At 45.1% G+C, this 27,936-nt stretch overlaps 1 protein-coding gene across 8 annotated transcripts in view; it reads left to right on the top strand.

Annotated features, from left to right (window-relative positions):
• Window positions 1-366: 366 nt before the first annotated feature.
• The window catches only part of LOC110529865 (ena/VASP-like protein), a 70,574-nt gene continuing 43,004 nt past the window's right edge, over window positions 367-27,936 (top strand). For 2 of the 8 annotated variants that reach the window (XM_036985382.2, XM_036985381.2), the window contains exon 1: window positions 19,062-20,062. In XM_036985382.2, the coding sequence (XP_036841277.2) occupies window positions 19,953-20,062 (110 nt within the window). In that variant the 5' untranslated portion in view covers window positions 19,062-19,952. Of the gene's footprint in view, window positions 899-18,926; window positions 20,063-27,936 lie in introns of those variants that run through there. The other 6 variants (XM_090243325.1, XM_036985386.2, XM_090243324.1 and 3 more) reach the window with 6 other exon arrangements.

Here is a 27,936-nt window from a genome sequence, read left to right as displayed (position 1 = left end):
ACAGCTGTAATCGCAGCAAAAGGTGGCGCTACAAAGTATTAACTTAAGGGGGCTGAATAATTTTGCACGCCCAATTTTTCAGTTTTTGATTTGTTAAAAAAGTTTGAAATATCCAATAAATGTCGTTCCACTTCATGATTGTGTCCCACTTGTTGTTGATTCTTCACAAAAAAATACAGTTTTATATCTTTATGTTTGAAGCCTGAAATGTGGCAAAAGGTCGCAAAGTTCAAGGGGGCCGAATACTTTCACAAGGCACTGTGTATACATATATACTGGGAGCGTGGACACGCAGGAAGAAGGGATAGAGAGAGAGTGTGTACATGGGATATGTGTATACACTCTCTCTCTACCCCTATCCCCCCCATATACACTCTCTCTCTTTCTACCCCTATCCCTCCCATATACACACTCTCTCTCTACCCCTATCCCTCCCATATACACACTCACTCTCTCTCCCTATCCCTCCCGCGCGTCCACGCTCCCATTGCTGGAGGAAGGGAAGATGGCACCTCAGAAGCCGCTGTCATCCAGACCGACCAGTCTCTCGTCAGGACAGCTCTCCGTGGCGATCTGAACGATGGCACCGACATCACCGGCACCACCTCGAAAGGGACTAGAGAGATATTCGCTTTAAATAAAAGAGACTAAAAACTGTGGCATCCGTGTGTAGCATTTTCCCCACGCTGTCGCCTTTCCAGCATCTGCTTGCGCTGCACATCCCCGGCAGGCTTCGTACAATCGGCGCCTAGGCTATTATTAATAGCTAGATAATAAATCGTAGAACATTCGCATCGCCTATATTCTGGACTGAGAGAATCGTCCGGGAAGGGAAAACGACAATAGGCTACAGGTCGTTCTTCATTTATCACTACGGTGGAGAGGAGAGGAAGATGAGGTAAGCAAAAGCATGCGCTTGCTTTTTGATTCAGACGGTTCGCGTTATTAACGCACAATGAACGACTCACACAGGCTGCGGCTGCACGGCTGGATGAGATTCGAGGACGCATTTTATTGGATTTCAAGGGAAAGCCTGTTGTCGGATAAGACGAAAATACCCAATTAATAGTATACCGTTTTATTCGTGCTGTCGAGGCAACATGTATGCCGTTATTATACCCCAGTTTTTATTATAAAATGTGCGTTTTTAGGATGACCGGCGACTAGGATACCTGTTCTGTAGGCCTATTTGGGCCTGTGAGGTGGGGTAGCACAGTGCAGTGTAGCTGTGAATTCTCCCTGTGAACAAGGGTGAATGAATCTGATCGGTGTCAAAAATCAACGAGCAAGGGCATGCATGGTTTCTATCATTTCATGGACAGGAGAGAAAGCATTGATTAAACACGCAAGCAAACGTCTCCGGTCCTCCCGCTCGGTCTCCCATCCCATCTCTGTGATGTGTCACCGAGGGTGTGGTCTGCAGAGGGAAGGGGTCTGTTGTCATAGAAACCAGACTACACGTGCGTCATGTGTAACATGGTGATAAGTGGTGGTCATAACATAGACATATAATTAATTCCATTCTAATTCTTTTCTGGATTATAAATGGTTCCAGAGAATTAGAATGGCATGGAATTGGAATTTCCATCCTATGATTCTGATTCTATGGGCCTTTATGGATTATAGGGCACATTATTCCAATCACAACATCAACTCATTGGATTTCACATGACCAAAAACAACTTACAAATTGAATTGAATCAGGCCATCCATCGAAGCTTGTATCTAAAAGTCCATATCTAAACCAGGTACAATTGAGACATCAGGCCTAGAGGTCCAGCAACATGCTCAGGTGAACACACACACACACACACACACACACACACGAGGCTTCTAACCTCTAAGGGTATTTTCCTGATTTAAAAAGGACTCATTAAAACAAATTAACACACAGGTTGACTGGTATGTGGTCAGTGTTTACTTCCAACACAGGGAATTCTTTCCCCTCTTTGTGTCTCGTGTAACCGGTGTGAAATGGCTAGCTAGTTAGTGGGGTGCGCGCTAATAGCATTTCAATCGGTGACGTCACTCGCTCTGAGACCTTGAAGTAGTTTTTTCCTTTGCTCTGCAAGGGCTGCGGCTTTTGTGGAGCGATGGGTAACAATGCTTCGTGGGAGGCAGTTGTTGATGTGTACAGAGGGTCCCCTGGTTTGAGCCCAGGTAGGGGCGAGGAGAGGGACGGAAGCAAAACTGTTACAATTGTATTGATAGTATTGAGTATTGATCGTCTTCTCTGTTTCATGACCAGCACCTCCCACTGTTTCAAATCCATTTGCACTATTCCCCCTTCAATCTCACTGAGCCATACCCAGAACCCAGTTGTTCTATCGAATCTCACACCTCATGGGCGAGCACACCCACCCTAACCAATAGGGACAGTTCTTCCTGGACAACCTGGTGGAGGTTGGGCCGATTAGATCACCCAGCCAATCAGAACTTACTATAGTGCCACACTGAACCGAGACCAATCCACAGAGGCTTTACTGTCGCTCTGTGGTGACTGCCAGCCTTTGGCACAGGTCTGCTGCTGCAGGCAGAGAAACCCCAGGTTGAGGCTAATTGTAATTGGCAGTGTTTGTGTGATCTCTCTCTTTCTCTCTCTCTCTCTCTTTATAGGATGCATCTCCCAAGGTCAGAGTGGGACTGTGCCCACGGTCAGCCAGTACCCTTTATACCCACTGGGCAGTCTTCCCTGCCCCCTCCCCACCTCTTCTGCTGTCTCCCTTTCTTCACGCAAGCCTCCAGCTTACTCTTCCCCCTCCTCCATTGTCTATACAGTCCATACTCACTCATCCCCTCTCTGATTCTCCCTGCTGTCTCCTACCTCTCCTTTACCCTCTCCCTTTCCCTGCCACCCTGGCCTAGAGAGCATTCCATGTACCAGTATTTCCCAACCCTGGTCCCCGAGTATCCCCAACAGTACACATATTTATTGTAACCCTGGACAAGCACACCTGATTCAACTTGTCAACTAATCATCAGGCCCTCGATTAGTCGAATGAGGTGTGTTTGTCCAGGGACACAAAGAAACTGTAGTGTTGGGGGTACTCAAGGTCCAGGGTTGGGAAACACTGGCATATACTGTACCCTACCTAAGACACTTTTCATCAACCGTTCCTGTATGCTCTAACCCTTACTGTGCCCTACGCTAACCTAAGCTAACCCCAACTGACTGACTACAGTGGTTATATAATGTCTGTGTCTATTCACCCAGTTCTGTCTGGGGATTAAAATATGTTCATGTATACGGTTATAGAGATGTACTGTAGGTGGCATCGTTGACTGTGGTTCAACCATTCATTTGTATTGGTTTAGTAGTCTGTGTGTGTGTGTGTGTGTGTGTGTGTGTGTGTGTTTGTTTTGATTTCATGTACATTCTTGATCGATTGTGCCTGTGTCTGTGTACTGTGACCAAATTTCAACACGTGAGCCTCCATGCTGTGTGTAGGCCTGCAAGTGATTGTTGGTCTCTCCAACAGTGACCTAGTGACCATTGATTTTAACCAGATGAAGTCAGCTCTATAGGTCAAGCATACATTAGTAAAGGTTACAGACTCAGAACTTCACTGGTTGCGTCCCAAAACCACCCTATATAACCGAGTGTACAACTTTTGTCCATGGCCCATAGCATCGCAAGTGGCACCCTATTCCCTATATATAGGTAATAGGTTGTCATTTGGAATGCAGACACTGTTTCCATGCAGAGTCAGCCTATACTGGACTAAAAGCTGTTTTCACTGTTGGTTCACACACAGTGACCTGTATTTAGTCACGTTAATGATGAATTTCAAATCGTTGATAGAGTTTTCTATTTGATCAGACTAACCCCAAGTGAATGGGGTTTTGCTGAATTGAACAAATATTGCTGTTTCTGGCACATTAACGTAGTGACTGGGGGTAAACGGACATATGGAATTTTTTTAAGATGGTCATACTACGGATATTATTGATTTGGAATTTTAGGACCCCTTTAGGTATATTACAAAAATACAGTACCAGTCAAAATTATGGACACACCAACTCGTTCAAGGGTTTTTCTTTATTTTACTATCTTCTACATTGTAGAGTAATAGTGAAGACATCAGTACTATGAAGTGGCACATATGGAATCAAAAAAAGTGTTAAACAAATCAAAATATATTTTTGATTTTAGTTTCCTCAAAGTAGCCACCCTTTGCCTTGATGACAGCTTTGCACACTCTTGGCATTTTCTCAACCAGCTTCACCTGGAATGCTTTTACAACAGTCTTGAAGGAGTTCCCACATATGCTGAGCACTTGTTGGCTGCCTTTCCTTCACTCTGCTGTCCAACTCATCTCAAACCATCTCAATTGAGTTGAGGTCGGGTGATTGTGGAGGCCAGGTCATCTGATGCAGCACTCCATCACTCTCCTTATTGGTCAAAAAGCCCTCACACAGCCTGGAGGTGTGTTGGGTCATTGTCCTGTTGAAAAACAAATAATAGTCCCACTAAGCGCAAAACCAGAAGGGATTTCGTATCACTGCAGAATGATGTCGTAGCCATGCCGGTTAAGTGTGCCTTGAATTCTAAATAAATCACAGAGAGTGTCACCAGCAAAGCACCCCCACACTATCACACCACCTCCTTCATGCTTCACAGTGGGAACCACAAAATGCGGAGATCATCCGTTCACCTACGCTGTGTCTCATAAAGACAGTGGTTGGAACCAAAAATCTCAAATTTAGACCACCGGTCCAATGTCCATTTCTTGGCCCAAGCAAGACTCTTCTTCTTATTGGTGTCCTTTAGTAGTGGTTTCTTTGCAGCAATTCGACCATAACGACCTGATTCATGTAGTCTCCTCTGAACAGTTGATGTTGAAATGTGTCTGTTACTTGAACTCTCTCTGAGGCATTTATTTGGGTTGCAATTTCTGAGGCTGGTAACTCTAATGAACTTATCCTCTGCAGCAGAGGTAACTCTGCATCTTCCTTTCCTGTGGCGGTCCTCATGAGAGCCAGTTTCCTCATAGCGCTTGATAGTTTTTGCGACTGCACTTGAAGAAACTTTAAAAGTTCTTGAAATTGTCCGGACTGACTGACCTTCATGTCTTAAAGTAATGATGGACTGTCGTTTTCCTTTGCTTATTTGAACTGTTCTTGACATAATATGGGACTTGGTCTTTTACCAAATAGGGCTATCTTCTGTATTCCACCCCTACCTTGTAACAACACAACTGATATGCTCAAACGCATTAAGAAGGAAAGAAATTCCACAAATGAACTTTTAACAAGGCACACCTGTTAATTGAAATGCATTCCAGGTGACTACCTCATGAAGCTGGTTGAGAGAATTCCAAGAGTGCAAAGCTGTCAAGGCAAAGGGTGGCTACTTTGAAGAATCTCAAATTTAAAATATATTTTAACACTTTTTTTGGTTACTACATGATTCCATATGTGTTATTTCATAGTTTTCATGTCCCCACTCTTATTCTACAATGTAGAAAATAGTAAAACAGAGAAAACCCCTTGAATGACTAGGTGTGTCAGACGAGTCCCGTGACACTTGTGGGGGTCGTAGAGCAAAACGGAGAGCACCATCATGTTCGCAAGAATGGAAAGTCAATTTGTCAGTTTGAATAGAAAGTTTTAATGGAAAGTCAATTTTACGGTATTGTACTGTGTGTCTTAGACAGTACTTGTTTTGAATCCGTATTTGTATTACCAAATTTATATCACAGTAGATGTACTGTAATATGAAATACAGAATTTTACTTGCCATGAGCTGCCTGTAAGCTACCGTCAAACTCCCAGTAACCCCTTTACAGTGTGTGTCCCAGTCATCTTATTACATGTTAATCCTATTAGCAGGTGATCAGTGAGAGTTTCCAGCGGTCTGTCAGTCAGTAGCAGGTTGGTTAGTGTACATCCAGGGGGAAATCGTTGGGCTGCCAGTTGTCCTGCAGTCTTCTACTACTGCTGGATTAGATTAGGAGTGTCCTTTTAAATCCACAAACGATTCCTACATTGGGGTCTCTCAGGATGTGTGTGAGTGGGTATTTTGGGGGACATATGTTTGTATGGTGACGGTAAGCACGGTTTAAGCCTGTTCGCATGGCATGCATGGCGTGTTTGTGTGTGTTTGTGTGTGTGTGTGTACGTGTGTGTCTCGTTCTGTTTTTTTGTTTGTTTCTTGTGTGTTCAAATTCATGTTTCAAGTTAACTTGATGTCACTCTTTTCTCAGCATTTCGTGAGCTCCACAAAGTCACACCAATAGAGACCTCAGATAGTACTCTCTCATTGCTATGAATATAGAGTCCCGCCCCCCCTCTCTCTCTCTCTCTTTCTCTGTGTGATGGTATTACTGTCTCCTGTTAATTGCTGATTGATTGTCTGTACTGTGACTGTGATCTCGTGTTAATCTGCTGCTGTGACACTAATCAGTTAAAAACCTTTAGCGAGGAGACAGTAAACCGACCACTAACAAGAGGCTAATGAGCGGAGAGACTCATTCGTCTCGTCCGCTGGTAACGCCGAAGGAGTTTAGAGGAACCGGAATGGAAGAAGTGGAGCTGGTGTCAGTCTGTAACGCTGTACATATACTGTAAAACACAAGTTTAGGTCATTTATTTTTCTCCAGCAGATCCCATTCATAGCATAACACTTCTGGCTAGCTGTCGTTTGTTTCTAGACAGTATATCCTGAAGTATGTGGAAAACACCTTCTAATGAGTGGATTTGGCTATTTCAGCCAGAACCGTTGCTGACAAGTGTATAAAATGGAGCACACAGCCATGCAATCTCCATAGACAAATATTGGCAGTAGAAATGGCCTTACTGGAGAGCTCAGTGACTTTCTACGTTGCACCATCATAAGATGCCACCTTTCCAACAAGTCAGTTTGTCAAATGTCTGTCCTGCTAGAGCTGACCCGGTCAACTGTAAGTGCTGTTATTGTGAAGTGGAAATGTCTAGGAGCAACAACAGCTCAGCCGCGAAGTGGTAGGCCACACAAGCTCACAGAACGGGACCGCTGAACAGTGAGAGTAGAGTACAATATTAGTTTGTTAATCCCTATTTAGGAAATGTATTTATCACAGCATGCATCATCAATGATTTACAATGACAGGACATGCAACAATGACCAACACATGATAAAAAAAATATAAAAAACATTAAGACACAAACTCACATGCACCAACCATAGAATCCATGAAACAATAGTCTGATTCAAGTGCTGTCAAACGCGTTCTCTGGAGTGATGAATCACGCTTCGCCATCTGGCAGTCCGACGGACGAATCTGGATTTGGCAAACTGTAAAGTTTGGTGGATGAGAAATAATGGTCCGGGGCTGTTTTTCATGGTTTGGGCTAGGCCTCTTAGTTCCAGTGGAGGGAAATCTTAATGCTACAGCATACAATGACATTCTAGATGATTCTGTGCTTACAACATTGTGGCAACAGTTTGGGAAAGGCCCTTTCCTGTTTCAGCATGACAAATCCACCATGCACAAAGCGAGCTCCATACAGAAATGGTTTGTGGAGATCGGTGTGGAAGAACTTGACTGGCCTGCACAGAACCCTGACCTCAACCCCATCGAACACCTTTGGGATGAATTGGAACACCGACTGCAAGCCAGGCCTAATTGCCAAACATCTGTGCCCGACCTCACTAAAGCTCTTGTGGCTGAATGGAAGCAAGTCCCCGTAGCAATGTTCCAGCATCTACTGAAAAGCCTTCCCAGAAGAGGCTGTTATAGCAGCAAAGGGGGGACCAACTCCATATTAATGCCCATGATTTTGGAATGAGATGTTCGATGAGCAGGTGTCCACATACTTTTGGTCATATAGTGTAGATAACGGATGCACTTAAATCTCCTAGTGAGTGAATTAGGACATTTCATTAAGCACTGAAAGCGTGTGGACAATCGATCTGGCTCGATGCGTATTGATTTGGGTTGATGTGTGTTGGCGTGTGTGGTTGGTGGCGTGTGACCCATATGTGTGCTGGTTTCTGCTGGGCTAGGGGTGACCACCCGATATAATTCAATTTACTGTCATTCTAGTTCCATGGCAGTCCCTACTACTCTGTGCACCAGAGAGAGAGTAGGCTACTAGAGACAGTAGAGAGAGAGATGGGAATCTTTGTTTGCCAATCAAGGTTTGAATCATAAGTTGAGGTTGAAGATACCTTGAAACTCAGCCAGGTCACCCTTGATACAAGTCAGTATTCGACGTCCATCCATGTCAGATGACGTCTGGAGACGATGCGGAAATTGGCCACTAGGCGCAACAGTGAGTGCTGTTACCTTCAAGTAGGTTTCGGGATTTGCTAGGGTGCTGTGGACGGGGATGGCGGATGGTTGTACGCATCTGTTTCTTGTGCCAAAGGTTGCATGTTCAAATCCAGCGATATAAAATATTTTTAGCAATTTTTGTTTTAAGCATTTCCCAAACCTTAGCCATTCAGAGTTAATACCTAATCTTAAGATTTCTGAAGTAATGCATGGATGAACGACGGATGAACGTCTAATTTTGACGTGAGACTGTAAGAGCTAGTTGAACTAGTGGCCTGGACTTACAGTGCAGTCGGTAAGTATTCAGACACCTTCACACAATAACCCATAATGAAAAAGCATAAACAGTTTGGAAAGGCACACACCTGTCTATATAAGGTCCCACAGTTGACAGTGCATGTCAGAGCAAAAACCAAGCCATGAGGTCGAAGGAGTTGTCCGTAGAGCTCCGAGACAGGATTTTGTCGAGGCACAGATCTGGGGAAAGGTACCAATTTTTTTTTGCAGCATTGAATGTCCCCAGGAACACAGTGACCTCTATCATTCTTAAATGGAAGATGTTTGGAACCACCAAGACTCTTCCTAAACACAGCCCGGCCAAACTGAGCAATCGGGGTAGAGGGCCCTGGTCAGGGAGGTGACCAAGAACCTGATGGTCACTCTGATAGCGCTCCAGAGTTCCTCTGTGGAGATGTGGAAATCTTCCAGAAGGATAGCCATCTCTGCAGCACTCAACCAATCAGGCCTTTATGGTAGAGTGGCCAGATGGAAGCCACTCCTCATTAAAAGGCACATGACAGCCAAGTTGGAGTTTGCCAAAGGGCACCTAAAGACTCTCAGACCATGAGAAACAAGATTCTCTGGTCTGATGACACCCAGATAGAACTCTTTGGCCTGAATGCCAAGCGTCACATCTGGAAGAAACCTGGCACCATCCCTACTTGTCCGGACCTCTGGCAGTCTCTATGGGGGTGCCACAGGGTTCAATTCTTGGACCGACTCTCTTCTCTGTATACATCAATGAGGTCGCTCTTGCTGCTGGTGAGTCTCTGATCCACCTCTACGCAGACGACACCATTCTGTATACTTCCGGCCCTTCTTTGGACACTGTGTTAACAACCCTCCAGGCAAGCTTCAATGCCATACAACTCTCCTTCCGTGGCCTCCAACTGCTCTTAAATACAAGTAAAACTAAATGCATGCTCTTCAACCGATCACTACCTGCACCTACCCGCCTGTCCAACATCACTACTCTGGACGGCTCTGACTTAGAATACGTGGACAACTACAAATACTTAGGTGTCTGGTTAGACTGTAAACTCTCCTTCCAGACCCATATCAAACATCTCCAATCCAAAGTTAAATCTAGAATTGGCTTCCTATTTCGCAACAAAGCATCCTTCACTCATGCTGCCAAACATACCCTTGTAAAACTGACCATCCTACCAATCCTCGACTTTGGCGATGTAATTTACAAAATAGCCTCCAATACCCTACTCAACAAACTGGATGCAGTCTATCACAGTGCAATCCGTTTTGTCACCAAAGCCCCATATACTACCCACCATTGCGACCTGTACGCTCTCGTTGGCTGGCCCTCGCTTCATACTCGTCGCCAAACCCACTGGCTCCATGTCATCTACAAGACCCTGCTAGGTAAAGTCCCCCCTTATCTCAGCTCGCTGGTCACCATAGCATCTCCCACCTGTAGCACACGCTCCAGCAGGTATATCTCTCTAGTCACCCCCAAAACCAATTCTTTCTTTGGCCGTCTCTCTTTCCAGTTCTCTGCTGCCAATGACTGGAACGAACTACAAAAATCTCTGAAACTGGAAACACTTATCTCCCTCACTAGCTTTAAGCACCAACTGTCAGAGCAGCTCACAGATTACTGCACCTGTACATAGCCCACATATAATTTAGCCCTATCAACTACCTCTTTCCCAACTGTATTTAATTTATTTATTTATTTTGCTCCTTTGCACCCCATTATTTTTATTTCTACTTTGCACATTCTTCCATTGCAAAACTACCATTCCAGTGTTTTACTTGCTATATTGTATTTACCTTGCCACCAAGGCCTTTTTTTGCCTTTACCTCCCTTCTCACCTCATTTGCTCACATTGTATATAGACTTGTTTATACTTTATTATTGACTGTATGTTTGTTTTACTCCATGTGTAACTCTGTGTTGTTGTATCTGTCGAACTGCTTTGCTTTATCTTGGCCAGGTCGCAATTGTAAATGAGAACTTGTTCTCAACTTGCCTACCTGGTTAAATAAAGGTAAAATAAATTTTAAAAAAAAATACTGTGAAGCATGGTGGTGGCAGAGTCATGTTTTTCAGTGGCAGGGACTGGGAGACTAGTCAGGGTCGAGGGAAAGATGAACGGAGCAAAGTACAGAGAGATCCTTGATGAAAAAATGACCTCAGACTGTGGTGAATGTTCACCTTCCAACAGGGCAACGACCTGGCACACTGCCAAGACAACGCAGGAGTGTCTTCGGGACAAGTCTCTGAATGTCCTTGAGTGGCCCAGCCAGAGCACAGACTTGAACCCGATCTAAAATCTCTGGAGAGACCTGAAAATAGCTGTGCAGCGATGCTCCCCATCCAACCTGACAGAGCTCGAGAGGATCTCCAAATACAGGTGTGCCAAGCTTGTAGCGTCATACCCAAGAAGACTCGAGGCCAAATGTGCTTAAACAAAGTCCTGTGTAAAGAGTCTTTTTTTTTTTACTGTTTTTGCTTTGTCATGTAGTATGTGCATTTCGCTATACTCGCAATAACATCTGCTAACCATGTGTATGTGACCAAAACTATTTGATTTGATTTGATGTGATCTGAGCCATAGGGCAGACTCATAATCTACTACTATCAGATTAGAGGGGGGGGGTTACTGCTCCGCCGGTAAAACATTTATTTTCTACAGCGCATCTGGTAACAATGACCCAGCAAATTACATTGGTTGTCACTCAATTAATAAAGCCTCTGATTTAATATTGCGAAAGCTGTTTTATAAACATCTGGATGCTGATGGTGCCACGCAGATGTAGCCTACGAATATTAGAATAGGGTAGGCCAGGTTTAGTGATGAGCAGTTTGCGAACGGTTCTTTCTTTTTGAATGAGTCTTTCTATTGACTCGAGAGCCATGATTTGTTTTTCGTTTTAGTCGTTTGTTTGGCCTGCTTGTGCTGGCTGCAACGAGTCCTACAGCAGGATTAATGGTGTTTACAGACAGGCCGCGGTAAACAACGGTCTCATAGAGTCAATGGGGGGTAGGGTGACGGGCTGAATAAAACGCAAGCAGATAAATTAAGTCTTGAGTGGCCGCTGCGCACGGTTGATCAATGAGCAGAGTTCATCTTGTCAACCAATCAATCAAGGTTTTAATGACAATGTTCGAGTTGACAACAACCGGGACCGCTGAGCTACAAATCAGGTTTGAGGAGCACGGTAACGTTGGTCAACTCTGAGTTCAACTCGGAATAACCTGTACCACGAAAGTGGATCACTTTTTAGCCCGGGACATTTCTTTGTCAAGGAATCTTTCAGAACTAACCTTCTCCAGGGCAGGCTAACCCAATGGGCTAACTCCATTTATCCTGTATGAAGTGTCTGAGCCATGAGTTGAGGACCAATAAAATCAGATTATTCTCCCTCGTAAAGATTGCGTCATCATCCCCTTCATTTCAGAAAAATGACTGATAAAATCTAAAAACGTTTTTTTTGTGTGTGTAAAAAAAAACGTGTCATGTTAAAATACCTATCACATTACACATTTTGTAAAAACAAATGCATTTGAAACTTCACGTACAGTAAAACTTGTGTGACTTAAATACAATTATTTTATCAATGGGATTGGGGGGAAAAAAGGTGATTGTGCATTGAGAACCATACTAAAGCACACCAAAATAATAAAAGAAAGATGGCACTTCGAAAAGTCTAGTTCATATGATAGCCTGCTGAATTTAAAACTGATAACTGATCACATGGTGAGCGAATGAACGCAATGAATTGATTATTGGAAGTCTGGTTGCGGCTCCCGCTAGACCTCGTTTAAAATGTATCAAGAAATAATCGCATCTGTATGCCTAGCAATCAACAAATGTGCGTTGTTTAAAGCACACGTTTACAAGTCTTAGTCACAAATGACAGCTTCAAGAAGCCCACCATGGCGAACGACGTGTGAGCGAGAGGCTTGGAGAATCATGACTCTTTCGCGTTTTCAGTTCATTGTTCCCCGGTAGGGGTTCCTGCGTGCTCTTTGTGTTACTGGCTTAAATGCACGAAATTAGTCGAAAGATTTGTTCTTTTGACTGAACGAGTCCAAAAGATCAGTCAGTTAAAAGAGCCTAACGTCCCATCACTAGGCCTACCTCCCGTTGGCATGAGATTCTGCGTCTTCCGCACTGTGCACACAGTTGTTGTCAAATCAAATCAAATGTATTTATATAGCCCTTCGTACATCAGCTGATATCTCAAAGTGCTGTACAGAAACACAGCCTAAAACCCCAAACAGCAAGCAATGCAGGTGTAGAAGCACGGTGGCTAGGAAAAACTCCCTAGAAAGGCCAAAACCTAGGAAGAAACCTAGAGAGGAACCAGGCTATGTGGGGTGGCCAGTCCTCTTCTGGCTGTGCCGGGTGGAGATTATAACAGAACATGGCCAAGATGTTCAAATGTTCATAAATGACCAGCATGGTCGAATAATAATAAGGCAGAACAGTTGAAACTGGAGCAGCAGCACGGTCAGGTGGACTGGGGACAGCAAGGAGTCATCATGTCAGGTAGTCCTGGGGCATGGTCCTAGGGCTCAGGTCCTCCGAGAGAGAGAAAGAAAGAGAGAAGGAGAGAATTAGAACGCACACTTAGATTCACACAGGACACCGAATAGGACAGGAGAAGTACTCCAGATATAACAAACTGACCCTAGCCCCCCGACACATAAACTACTGCAGCATAAATACTGGAGGCTGAGACAGGAGGGGTCAGGAGACACTGGTCCCATCCGAGGACACCCCCGGACAGGGCCAAACAGGACTTGCAGGTCAATGTCATACTCAGTCAGGAGAGAACGCACCAATTCAGTCGCAACAGATCAGATGTATTTTCAGAAGGCCGAAAAAAAATGAATATGAGTAAAAAACGTTATTGAACTGGCTTTTTGTAAAGGTTGAATCGGTTATGCATGCTTCATTTGGATCGGTTTGGGCTCCCACGACCTGATGCACTCTTATCTTAAACATTAGCTAATTAACTAACGTTAATTATAAACTGGGTGGTTTGAGCCCTGAATGCTGATTGGCTGAAAGCCGTGGTATATGAGACCGTATACCACGGTATGACAAAACATTTATTTTTACTGCTCTAATTACGTTGGAAACCAGTTTATAATAGCAATAAGGCACCTCAGGGGGTTTGTGGTATATGGCCAATATAACACGGCTAAGGGCTGTATCCAGGCACTCTGTGTTGCGTCGTGCATAACAGCCCTTAGCCGTGATACATTGGCCATATCCCACACCTCCTTATTACTTAATTACCTACCTAGCCATTTTTGAAAAGAAAGCCCAACTGATGCAGCATAGCACGTTAAAGGTCCAATGTAGCCACTTTTATCTCTCCACTCCGTTTGCTACAAATAGACGTTGTAACTTGTCACTCTGATCGTAAAAGCGCATTGTACATTTGCAGTGTATTGTGTCAGAATAATCCACAGAGAACAATCAGAGGTAATCAAGTCTTAGTGAATGAGAGAAAATGAGCCCCCTTTTACTCTACCCCCCTCCTCTTTCTCTCTCTCTCTCTCTCTCTCTCTCTCTCTCTCTCTCTCTCTCTCTCTCTCTCTCTCTCTCTCTCTCTCTCTCTCTCTCTCTCTGTCACGTCCTGACCTTAGTTCCTTTTTTATGTCTCTGTTTTAGTTTGGTCAGGGCTTGAGTTGGGGTGGGCATTCTATGTTTTGTGTTCTATGTTTTCCATTTCTATGTGTTTGGCCTGGTATGGTTCCCAATCAGAGGCAGCTGGCAATCGTTGTCTCTGATTGAGAACCATACTTAGGCAGCCTGTTTTTCCCACTTGAGTTGTGGGTAGTTGTTTTCTGTCTCTGTGTCGCTACCAGACAGGACTGTTTCGGTTGTACTTACGGTGTGTTTCAGTGTTCAGCTTATCGATTAACTCTAACATGGACACTTACCATGCTGCATCTTGGTCCTCTCCTTCCAACATCCGTTTCTGTCTCTCTCTCTCTTTCTCTCTCTCTCACACACAAACACACACACTTTCCCTATATCCCATCTGCCAGCTCCCTGCAGTGTGTGGTAATTAAAAAGATCAGCTTGTGTGATTCATCCTCTAGGCCTATGTGTGCATTTGTGTCAGAGAGAGAGTGTGTGTCAGTTTGTGTGTCTGTGTGTACCAAGACCGTTCAATCCCCTGAGAGGATGAGCATGTGTGAGTTACCCAAGAAGACAAGGGACGTCACAGATCTTTATACTCCCTCTCCTTTACTTCCTTTCTCTCTCTGTCGCTCTCTCTCTCTCTCTCTGGCTCGCTCTCTTTCTCTCTCTGTCTCTCTCTCGCTCTCTTTCTCTCTCTGTCACTGTCTCTCTCTCTGTCTCTCTCTTGCTGTCTCTCTCTCTCTCGCTCTCTTTCTCTCTCTGTCACTGTCTCTCTCTAACTCTCTCTCTCGCTCTCTCTGTCACTGTCTCTCTGTCTCTCTCTGTCTCTGTCTCTCTCTCTTTCTCTCTCTCTCTCTGTCTGTCTCTATCTGTGTGTATATGTCAGGAATCGGGGTGAGAGGAGCGGCATTGGCCTCCTCCTTGACCGTTGTCAGATTTGAATCCCCTCTTCCTCCCCTCCATCCTCTCCTCCCTCCTTGCATCTCATTAAGAATTGCCTCTCCTCTCCTTCTCTCTGAGGCCATGTACTCGTTGGATGATTACGGGTAAGGCTGACATTTCTCCTCCTTTTCCGCCCTCTGTCCGTTCGGTGTCATTGTGTAGAGCATTGAGAAACGGTAGTAGCTCTAATAGAACAGCCTTGATAACAAACACTTTGCAGACCTTGTACAGTTGGTGTTTGGTCTGTTGTGAAGTCAATGATGAAAACTGTTGTTGAATTTCTGAAGCTGTGTAGCCTACAGTAAACATGTATGTGTTCGTAAACCTGCGCCTGTGTTGACTGTCTTGATTTTGATTGACTGTGTGTGTGTGTGTGTGTGTGTGTGTGTGTGTGTGTGTGTGTGTGTGCTTGTTTGTATGACAGGGAGTGTGACGCGCTATACTTCTACATGTGGGGCGTTACATAGCACTGCGTGCGTGACACTAATAAAGCATTGCTAGCCTTGCGAGTGTTGGAACAAGGCCATTAAATACAGTGAGACCATTAATATAATGAATGAAGCAGATAGGAAGGAAGGTTTCTGTCAGTGCAGGGGATTCAACAGCACTAGCAGAAGGCGTCCACTCTAAACCTGACGTTGCCCCTCCTCCCCCTGTGAGAGCGCTTGCCAAATCAGCTGTGGCAGGGTGTTGATTGGCAGCAGAGGCGATGGATCTGATTGGCTGCTGCAGCTGTCACTCCTGCCCAATCCCACGGCTCGTCAGGTCTCTGACCTTGGAGAGAGCCGTTAAACCTGATCAAGGATCAGCTTAGGGACAGCTGTCTGTACACACATACATACACACACGCCCTGCACTTCCCTTCTGGCAGAAGACACATTTCAGTTCAATGCATTCAGTTGTGTAACTGACTAGGTATCCCTATTTCCCTTTCCCTGTGTTGGACAGAAGGCCATCTCCCCCATCATACCATTCTATGATGATCTATGAGACTGTATGAACTGCTTTTGTTTTTTTATAAAGTGCCATATTCATTGAATTAGTTGAATTAGTTGACTATAGAGTGGGGAAAAAAACAACCCCCCAAAATAATTGAAAAAATAAATATATAAAAAAAGAACGCTGTCTCCCCTGCGGTATGTGAATGATCTGACTGCTATAGTAACACTCTAGCGCTCAGACACACACACACACACACACACACAGACACACAGACAGACAGACAGACACACAGACAGACAGACAGACAGACAGACAGACAGACAGACAGACAGACACACAGACAGACAGACAGACACACAGACAGACAGACACACAGACACACAGACAGACAGACACACAGACAGACAGACAGACACACAGACAGACACACACAGACACACCATGGACAGTAAAGACTAGATAATGCCCTCACGAAGAGTTCATTGTGTCAGCAGTCACAGATCACCAGGTTCTGATTGGACACAGCCTGTGTCCATGGCACACTGTCTGCTCAGCTCAGCTCGGTTGAAATGTTGTTGCATTACTACTAGCTCAATAAAGACAGAGATGGCAGAGACTGGCCAGAGAGGTTGTCTGCTCAGCTTTGATGAAGACTCTGCCTGACAAAGACCAGTATATGATTGAAATTAAGGCTGGGTCAAACATCTTATCACAATATTTTTCACATTCTTGACAGCATGGTGGTATTTGAGCCTTTTTTTTCTGTTTCTGAGCAATGAAAGTTCTAGTGAAGTAGTCCAGTTTATAGACCTTTTCATTTCATTTAGCACTGTCACAACATATTGTTAAAGACGATATTGTATAAATCTGTACCCGTATGTGGCTCCATACCAGTATTGATGATGCTGAATATCGCCCAGCCCTAGTTGGTGTGATATTACTGCTACTAGTTCAATAAAGCTAGAGAATGGATAGCAGACTGACAGAGGGATTGGATTGGTTCGGCTTGGACCAGTGTGGTTGAAATGCTGTTTTTCTTCTGTACTCTGTCTGAATCAGTGTGTTGCTTGAGACCAACACATTTATTCCAGGAGCCTTCTATTGTCAGGGGAGCAGTTTGGTGAATGGGGGCAGCCTCTCGGTTTTATTGACCTGAGCTTCTTCTTCAGAGCACAGACACAACAACAGACTCAAGTCACAGTCCCTGTACTACAGGCACATAACGACTGGTAGCCAGTGGCTCCATTCTAATAGTCACTCTGTCACTCCCTGATCTGTTTCACCTGTCCTCGTGATTGTCTCCACCCCCTCCAGGTGTCGCTTGTTATCCCCGGTGTATATATCTCTGTGTTTCCTGTCTCCCTGTGCCAGTTCGTCTTGTATGTTCTAAGTCAACCAGCGTGGTTTTCCCCGTGTTCATGCCTTTTCGATTCTCTTCTTCTAGCCCTCCCGGTGTTGAGCCTGGCCTGTTTCTGGACTTTGTACCCACCTGCCTGACCATTCAGACTCAAACCATCTGCCTCCCGTGTCTGCATCTGGGTCTGGCCTTGTGCCCTCATACTGTCTGAGTTAAATAGACTGTATCTCTGTTTATAAGAATCACAGGATACTGATAAGAATCAATTGCTTGATCAGAAACATTCCCACTGTACTGTATTGTACTCCGCCTTAATGCTTCAACCACATCAACCACCAATAATAATCGAACGGTCCATGACAGAGAGAATTAGACGAGTGCTACTAATACTGTTGAAAGAGATGGGAACCTGTCTCCATAGGAATAGAATGAATTCCTCCTCTGTTTTCCCTTTCGGGGGAATGTGTCGATGCAGCCTAGGGATTTAGTGGGGTGGTTTGATATTTGAGCCGCAGATGAGATGATGGAGCTCTCCCCGGTAATATCAGATATATAATCTAACCTCTACGGTCCTCTGGATCATGGGATGGATACCTACGTGTTAAACCGATCAGTGGTTTTTACCGCAGGCTCTTTTGAAGTCGTTTTCCGCTTCCAACCAGAGTGAGTGACGTCGACAGAAATGGACGGGATATGCAGTCGAAATCCCTAAATGGGTGTGTGACGTCTAAGAAACGCAGTACGGTCAGTTCAGAAAGACAAAACGACGTGCCCGTTTTATCATTCCTTCCACACTATAGTACTGCGTGGTTTGGCGTTAGGGCTCCGTCAGGGTAGCTTACTGCCAGAGCCAAGCGTGATATGAGGTAGTGAGCGCGATAGGCTAAACCCAAATCCCTCGATGAAAGAAACGCAGACAGGTGGAGGCTGGGGGTGGTGGTGGGATATCAGAAACAGCTGGCGCAGAGTGTGGTCGCTAGTCATAGCAACACGGCAAGCACGTGACATCCGGCGTGGAGGAAGCGTGTGTAGTGCTGGTAGACTGAATAGACGGCGTGTAATTAGAGTGTGAACCCAATTGGTGTAATATCAGCTGACGCAATCAGCCACACTCGGGGTTTCCCTTCTGAACGGACTACGCTTCATTTGTTAGGCATTTGGGATGGCAGTGTGGCAATGAGAGGTTGCGTACAGTACTCTTAAGTACTTCCATATCGGTTCATATATCTGTGGTTCAGATATTTATTTGAGCGAGAGACGCATTGGTATCTCTATTTACCCACCGGTGTGTGTTTCTCTATGTAAGCTGTGTGTGTGTGTGTGTGTGTGTGTGTGTGTGTGTGTGTGTGTGTGTGTGTGTGTGTGTGTGTGTGTGTGTGTGTGTGTGTGTATTGTAGCTCCACCCCACCCTGGCATGCCACCTCGAATTAGACGCGAGAAAGACGGGAGCCATCGGATGAATTAACAACAGTCACTCCTCCTCTACTATGCTCTCTCCTCATCCCTCGCTCCGTGCGGGCTTACGCATCCCTGTTTCCGTCCAATCAGAGCGCCAGAAGAGGAGAGGAGAGAGGGATGTGAGGAGGGGGAGTAGAGGACCAGCAGCCTCTGGGGCTGGCGGCCAACTGCTCATATCACAGCTGGGAGGGGAGGGGAGGGGGGAGAGGGAGGAGGGGAGAGAGGGATGGAGGGATGGAAGTGGAGGCTGTAATCCAGTGAGACACACAGAGGAGAGGCACTGCACTGTGAATCTCTCTCTCTCTCTCTCTACCATTCTCTTGCTCTCTTTCACTTTACCGCAACCCTTTCTTGCTCTACTGCTCTCTTTCTCTCTCTCTCTCTCTCTCTCTCTCTCTCTCTGTCTCCTTCTCTCGCTCACTCACTCGACCGGCAAAAAACCCAAAGGGCTCTCCTCTCGTCTCTCATTCAGTGCTCTCAGACTCTGAGGGCTGCTCTATCGCTTTTCATTTATTCCCTTTTTTCTCTGTTCCTATTTTATTTTCTCTCTTCTTTTTCTCTCCCCCACCTCATCTAAAATATCTGCTGTGGCAAAGGATGCGTTGGTGAAAAAGGACCCAAAAGAGTTGTTTTGTTTGCGTCCTTTTCTTTCCTCAAGGCGTTGTCATTGGACGCGTCTTTGTTCTTTCATTTGTATGTATTTATTGTCCTGCTCCATGCGAATTGCTGTGTTGTTACTGGAGAAATAGGTTCGTGTGTCTGTGAGGAGCCAGCAGAGGTGATCGAGTGAAGAGAGGGGAGGAAAGGGGGGTGCTGTGTATTTGGCAGAGAGGGGGAAGCCCGGCTGTATCTCTCCGTTGCTGTGACTGTGAATCCACGGCAACCCCATTAGGTGCGGAGACGCAGAGAGGGAATTACTGGGATGCCATCGCTAACCTCTGACCTCTATCGTTAACTCACGCCACAGCCTGGACGGACAGACCAGGGGAAAGGAAAGAAGAATCAGAAGAGACACGGAGAAACTAGATAAATCCTTGAATCTTTCCTGTAGCTGGGCTTGTGCTGTGCGTCTGATGTGAGGTAGCTAGCACCATGGATATAAACGTGCAGTCCCACCGGTTCTACTTCCCTCAGATCTACTGTACTGAGGCTGTGCCTGCTGGTGCCCAGGTCCAGGTCACAGCGCAGGAGTTTAAAGTCAGGTAGGCTACTGGGTAACACTGGGTAGGTTACTGTGATGCTGTGCTACACTGGGTTGGATAGGTTACCATTGGGGAGACAGTAATACTGTAATGCTATGCGCATTAGTGAGGACCACAGCCAATTTGCAATGAGCAATAGTAACAGAGCAGCATACAGTAGCACAGTCAAGCTGGTATCTACTTTCCTATTGGCTGCATCTCAAATGACATCATTCATAATCATATTGCCTATGCAGTAGAGATTTGCAGCTACCAATAGCCAAGCCCTGTGTCTATTAGAGAACAGGGTCCTTGATGGGATTGCAAATAGATGTATAAATAGACATCCAATGTACAGAATGAATGTACATGTCTATCCTGTGGAATGGACAGCCGTGTCAGTTCTGTTCCATACATTGTGTTTCTATGTGCCAGCTGTGAATGGTTGTCCTTGCAGAGGGGCTGGGGTAGAATGTTAATGTGTAAGCTGTGCAGTCAATGTCTAGGTCCTGATAGGGGATGAGGGAGGAGGAGAGAAGAGAGGAGGAGGCATTGATGCTTGTGAAGAAGCTTGCCAAGACTGCTGGGGTGATGACAGTGGTGCTGTTGTGTTGTGTTTGTCTCTGAGGGCTGCAGCCGTGTGTGTGTGTGTGTGTGTGTGTGTGTGTGTGTGTGTGTTAGCTGTAGCTTGTTTGTGGCAGAGACCAGTGCTCTTTGTTCTTTCCGTCTGCCCTCTCCTTTCTCTCTGCCTGCTGCTCCTCCTCTTCCTCTCATCCTTCTCTTCTCCTCGTAAACGCTTGCAGCTCCCATGGTGGGTTGGAGCATCCTTCCCTGATGTTGCCACTTTCGCCATGGTTGCAGAATGCTCTGAGACACATGCTCAATGTTTTGTGCAGTGTTTTTTTTTTTGTCTTCGGGCACTATCTTTATCAAGTTTATGTCTGTCTGGCACCCAAACACTCTTCCCCTTTATCCTTGCAATCAGTAATTTATCATTGTGTCAGCCATCCCTCCATCCGTCCACCGGTTTCAGGTTTCGCCCAGTAGTAATCTGGTGTGTGATCACTGGTCAGATTTCTCCTCTCTAACTGATGATTAGATCAGCTTTAACAGACTCACTGAGTTTTCCCTCTGGTAAGCAGCTCTTAACACAGCCAGGCCCAGCGGGTATGTTTCTACGAGGGATGTGATAACTGGACAATTCTTCTTTACCGTTTAAACTGACATTTATTTGATTGGTTATCCAAAACACATTTGAAGGAAAAATATACACAATTCCACGTCAGTTCATAATGCAGAATAGTGGTCCTATTACGTGTGTATGACCGGTAGACTCAGTCAATGAAGTTACAGTGCCTTGCGAAAGTATTCGGCCCTCTTGAACTTTGCGACCTTTTGCCATATTTCAGGCTTCAAACATAAAGATATAAAACTGTATTTTTTTGTGAAGAATCAACAACAAGTGGGACACAATCATGAAGTGGAACGACATTTATTGGATATTTCAAACTTTTTTAACAAATCAAAAACTGAAAAATTGGGCGTGCAAAATTATTCAGCCCCTCTACTTTCAGTGCAGCAAACTCTCTCCAGAAGTTCAGTGAGGATCTCTGAATGATCCAATGTTGACCTAAATGACTAATGATGATAACTACAATCCACCTGTGTGTAATCAAGTCTCCGTATAAATGCACCTGCACTGTGATAGTCTCAGAGGTCCGTTAAAAGCGCAGAGAGCATCATGAAGAACAAGGAACACACCAGGCAGGTCCGAGATACTGTTGTGAAGAAGTTTAAAGCCGGATTTGGATACAAAAAGATTTCCCAAGCTTTAAACATCCCAAGGAGCACTGTGCAAGCGATAATATTGAAATGGAAGGAGTATCAGACCACTGCAAATCTACCAAGACCTGGCCGTCCCTCTAAACTTTCAGCTCATACAAGGAGAAAACTGATCAGAGATGCAGCCAAGAGGCCCATGATCACTCTGGATGAACTGCAGAGATCTACAGCTGAGGTGGGAGACTCTGTCCATAGGACAACAATCAGTCGTATATTGCACAAATCTGGCCTTTATGGAAGAGTGGCAAGAAGAAAGCCATTTCTTAAAGATATCCATAAAAAGTGTTGTTTAAAGTTTGCCACAAGCCACCTGGGAGACACACCAAACATGTGGAAGAAGGTGCTCTGGTCAGATGAAACCAAAATTGAACTTTTTGGCAACAATGCAAAACGTTATGTTTGGCGTAAAAGCAACACAGCTGAACACACCATCCCCACTGTCAAACATGGTGGTGGCAGCATCATGGTTTGGGCCTGCTTTTCTTCAGCAGGGACAGGGAAGATGGTTAAAATTGATGGGAAGATGGATGGAGCCAAATACAGGACCATTCTGGAAGAAAACCTGGTGGAGTCTGCAGAAGACCTGAGACTGGGACGGAGATTTGTCTTCCAACAAGACAATGATCCAAAACATAAAGCAAAATCTACAATGGAATGGTTAAAAAATAAACATATCCAGGTGTTAGAATGGCCAAGTCAAAGTCCAGACCTGAATCCAATCGAGAATCTGTGGAAAGAACTGAAAACTGCTGTTCACAAATGCTCTCCATCCAACCTCACTGAGCTTGAGCTGTTTTGCAAGGAGGAATGGGAAAAAATGTCAGTCTCTCGATGTGCAAAACTGATAGACATACCCCAAGCGACTTACACAGCTGTAATCGCAGCAAAAGGTGGCGCTACAAAGTATTAACTTAAGGGGGCTGAATAATTTTGCACGCCCAATTTTTCAGTTTTTGATTTGTTAAAAAAGTTTGAAATATGCAATAAATGTCGTTCCACTTCATGATTGTGTCCCACTTGTTGTTGATTCTTCACAAAAAAATACAGTTTTATATCTTTATGTTTGAAGCCTGAAATGTGGCAAAAGGTCGCAAAGTTCAAGGGGGCCGAATACTTTCGCAAGGCACTGTATATCTACCGCAGCCCTTTAACAGACAGAACGCAGCAACAGTAACGTGGATAGTTGATGACTTTTCAGACCATTAAAAAAAGGTGCTGCGTCAGAAGACTGACTCTGTACAGTCCTATTCTGTTCTGGCATATAATGTGCTATTGTTTCCCCGACGACAATAAACGTTGCTGATTGATGTGCTGCTGTGTTGTTTATGCTGTTTGTTTTTTTTCATGGTAGGGCAAATAGATGCGTTTTCTTTCTACACAATGTCTTGCTAAATCGCGTTATTTAACATACTATTTTAGGCGATTCAGGGGACCGGTCTTGCGAGCACGGGGTAGGTTTCTGTCTCATAATATGAAATTACAGTAGGTTACCGGTATCTACTGTATCGATGACCCTTTTCAGATATAATCGTATGTGGCCCCTTGAAAGCGCCTCGGCTATGGCATGTTTGTTTGTCTGTTAGGGTAGACGACACTACGGCTTTTTAAACGCTGACAATAAACCTTCCCTGGAGACTTGGACGGGAGTTCAACAGTCTGTAAAGTCATGCCTTTTCTGAAGCGGGAATAACTTCCATCACTAGGAGACCAGAACTGTGCATCTTAGCCTTCCTGCTGCCTGTGCGCAGACCACTCTTTCCTAAACTAGGATGTTCTACACACAACAGACTGAACACACACTTGTGTCATTAGCAGAGAGAAAGAGCAGGCAGGCCAGGGCAAGGTAGGGACATATGTCTTGGTGATCTGCATCTCGCAATGTCTTAATTGTCTTGCAAATTCACCAAAGTAGCCGAAAGTTTGCCTCTCCCTCGCTGGTTTTATTTTCAATTACACAACTTCCCCCAGGCTTTTATAGCCATATCGTCTAGTTAGGCTATAACATGGAAAATAATGGTTTATGATAACTGCACTGTGATGTTAATTATGTGGGAGGAGAAAATATTGTGTTTCAGGTTAGGGATTTTTCTTAACGTTAAGGATCCCAACTTAGTTGAAACATTTTAACGTTTAAATGTTCATACCCCTAGTAGCTACAGTAAATTACAGCTAAGACAGGAGGGTTATGTAGCTACAGTAAATTACAGCTAAGACAGGAGGGTTATGTAGCTACAGTAAATTACAGCTAAGGCAGGAGGGCTATGTAGCTACAGTAAATTACAGCTAAGACAGGAGGGTTATGTAGCTACAGTAAATTACAGCTAAGGCAGGAGGGTTATGTAGCTACAGTAAATTACAGCTAAGACAGGAGGGTTATGTAGCTACAGTAAATTACAGCTAAGACAGGAGGGTTATGTAGCTACAGTAAATTACAACTAAGGCAGGAGGGTTATGTAACTACAGTAAATTACAGCTAAGACAGGAGGGTTATGTAGCTACAGTAAATTACAGCTAAGGCAGGAGGGCTATGTAGCTACAGTAAATTACAGCTAAGGCAGGAGGGTTATGTAGCTACAGTAAATTACAGCTAAGGCAGGAGGGTTATGTAACTACAGTAAATTACAGCTAAGGCAGGAGGGTTATGTAGCTACAGTAAATTACAGCTAAGGCAGGAGGGCTATGTAGCTACAGTAAATTACAGCTAAGGCAGGGCCAAACAGGAAGGATATAACCCCACCCACTTTGCCAAAGCACAGCCCCCACACCACTAGAGGGATATCTTCAACCACCAACTTACCATCCTGAGACAAGGCTGAGTATAGCCCACAAAGACCTCCGCCACGGCACAACCCAAGGGGGGGGGGGTGGCGCCAACCCAGACAGGATGACCACATCAGTGACTCAACCCACTCAGGTGACGCACCCCCTCCAGGGACGGCATGAGAGAGCCCCAGTAAAGCCAGTGACTCAGCCCCTGTAATAGGGTTAGAGGCAGAGAATCCCAGTGGAAAGAGGGGAACCGGCCAGGCAGAGACAGCAAGGGCGGTTCGTTGCTCCAGAGCCTTTCCGTTCACCCTCCCACTCCTGGGCCAGACTACACTCAATCATATGACCCACTGAAGAGATGAGTCTTCAGTAGAGACTTAAAGGTTAAAGGTTAAAGACAGGAGGGTTATGTAACTACAGTAAATTACAGCTAAGGCAGGAGGGTTATGTAGCTACAGTAAATTACAGCTAAGGCAGGAGGGTTATGTAACTACAGTAAATTACAGCTAAGACAGGAGGGTTATGTAACTACAGTAAATTACAGCTAAGACAGGAGGGCTATGTAGCTACAGTAAATTACAGCTAAGACAGGAGGGTTATGTAACTACAGTACATTACAGCTAAGACAGGAGGGTTATGTAACTACAGTAAATTACAGCTAAGACAGGAGGGTTATGTAGCTACAGTAAATTACAGCTAAGGCAGGAGGGTTATGTAGCTACAGTAAACTACAGCTAAGCCAGGAGGGCTATGTAGCTACAGTAAATTACAGCTAAGGCAGGAGGGTTATGTAGCTACAGTAAATTACAGCTAAGGGCTATGTAGCTACAGTAAATTACAGCTAAGGCAGGAGGGCTATGTAGCTACAGTAAATTACAGCTAAGGCAGGAGGGCTATGTAGCTACAGTAATTTACAGTGAGGGCTACAGGAAGTTACAGATACAGGGGTTAGAGCAGTGGTTGCAGTAGAAGTACAGAAAACCACCACCTCGAAATTTCCACTACTTAAGTACTGGCATTCCTCACAATACCACCTCTAATACATGATCCCTGCTGCGGTACAATTGTGAGAACCAGCACCTGTAAATCTACAGGTTATTCAGACACAGTTCAGTCTCGTATTACTGTAAAAGGCACGAAGGAAAAGTCAGCATACGATGTGGTTTTCCTCTGACTGATGTCCAGCATGGGTCTCTGTGGTCGGAGGGATAATAGCTTCACTCCTGTTTGATTTGGACGAGGCCCTGGCAGTCAGTCACTGCTTCAGTCAGGATACTGTTAGCACAGTGACGGGGGGAATGAGGGAGAAAGAAAGAGAGAGACAAACAGGGAAGAGGCGGAGAAAAGAGCGAACAGAGGGAGACTTATCAGAGACGGAGGGATAAGGCGAGAAGGGAGAGAGAAAGAGAGTCTGTGGCACACATTCCCAGTTGCCTGCGTGGTGTTTGCAGCCTGCTGGCCGGCACATCCTCTCATCTCCAACACTTTGGAGAAACACGCCGAAATCACCATCACGCTGTGAAAAGATGAAAAAGTCTTTCAAGTCTGCTTAACTTTCACAAAATAATTTCAACCCCTTTAGCTGTATTCATGTTTCCTAAACCACTAATTGAACCACTGGTGTCTGTTGTATTGTCCTTCCTTGTTTACGGATGCATACTGTAGGCTCATTGTGATTTCCCTTGCACTTTGTCAGCTGTGTGTGTGTGTGTGTGTGTGTGTGCGTGTGTGTGTGTGTGTGTGTGTGTGTGTGTGTGTGTGTGTGTGTGTGTGTGTGTGTGCATGGGGTGTATCCCTCCTCTTCGCTCTGTGATTCTGTGTGTGTGTGTGTGTGTGTTGGAGTAGAGTGTGTCAGCTGACTCCCACTAAGCAGGAAATGGACACGGCTTTCTACAGCTGGATCAATACCCAGGTTATTAGTACAGAGAGAGAGAGAGAGTGATGGAAGGAGAGACAATTAGAGATAAAGGGACAGATAGAAAATAGGAAAGAGGAAATCTGAGAGGAATTCAAATGGGAAAATGCATGCTGGGAAAAAACTGCAGGGAAATCAGAGGGGGAGAGAGGGAATGGGAGAGAGAGGCGGGGTGGGGGGGTGAGAGTGGGGGATGGTGAGAAAAGCAGGGGTAAGCAAAAGAGAGGATGGAGGAAGGGAGCAGAGGCAGAAATACAAAGAGAAAGGGAGTGATGGTTGTAGAGAGAGAGAGAGAGAGTGATAGCGATAGATGGTGTGATGGAAATAATATGGGTTAAAAGGTAGTCAAGGAGTAGTACACGCCTTAGAAAAGCCTTTGTGAAGGATTCTGGGGGTTTTGCGCCTGCCTGGCTTCCATGGTGATGGAGGCTGTGCATCCCAGAATAATGCCAGGTAACCACGACAACCAGCATCGGCCAACACCACAGGAGCACACACACAGCCAAGAGAGCAAATCTAACCTTTTCCGAAGGGTGTGTGTGTGTGTGTGTGTGTGTGTGTGTGTGTGTGTGTGTGTGTGTGTGTGTGTGTGTGTGTGTGTGTGTGTGTGTGTGTGTGTGTGTGTCTGCTCCACAGGCGCTCCAACAGACCAGGAGAGAGAAGTGAGGAGGATGCTCTTTTTCTCATCAGACCCATTTATCCTCCTGCTAAAACCTGAGGGTTGGGCCTCTTTCCATCTGCATATTAGTTGTTTTTATCTCTCTCCCTCCATCTCTCTCTCTCTCTCACACTCCATCTGTCTCTCTGTATCTCTCTCTCTCTCTCCCTCTCTCTCTCTCTCTCTCTCTCTCTCTCTCTCTCTCTCTCTCTCTCTCTCTCTCACTCCGTCTGTCTGTCTGTCTGTCTGTCTGTCTGTCTGTCTGTCTGTCTGTCTGTCTGTCTGTCTGTCTGTCTGTCTGTCTGTCTGTCTGTCTGTCTGTCTCTCTCTCTCTCTCTCTCTCTCTCTGTCTCTCTGACCCTCTCTCTCTATCTCTCTCTGTCTCTCTGACCCTCACTCTCTCTCCCTGTCTCTCTCAGTTCCTCTCTATCGCTGTAAGGGATTTACTATCCCCCAAAAGTAACAGAGACCCAAACCTCTTTTAACTGATTCATTGTTATCATTCAGCCCATTCTAAAGATCATGATTAAAGCCTCATGCTACTGGACTGGACATTATTGCTTGTATGATTAGGTATTGGGGTGATAGTAAGTTTTCCTGTTGTACGATTCTCCTGGGAATAGGAAGTGTCTTTCTGTCTGCCTAAGACTCATGTCAAATCATGGAAAATGTCCCCACACATGTGGTTGCCATGCAAGAAATACACTGTAAAAT

This window comes from Oncorhynchus mykiss, chromosome 8 (genome assembly GCF_057628025.1).
Source record: "Oncorhynchus mykiss isolate SJ-2025 chromosome 8, ASM5762802v1, whole genome shotgun sequence".
NCBI classification, from domain to species: Eukaryota; Metazoa; Chordata; class Actinopteri; order Salmoniformes; family Salmonidae; genus Oncorhynchus; species Oncorhynchus mykiss.
This window is presented reverse-complemented; position numbering and strand designations above follow the sequence as displayed.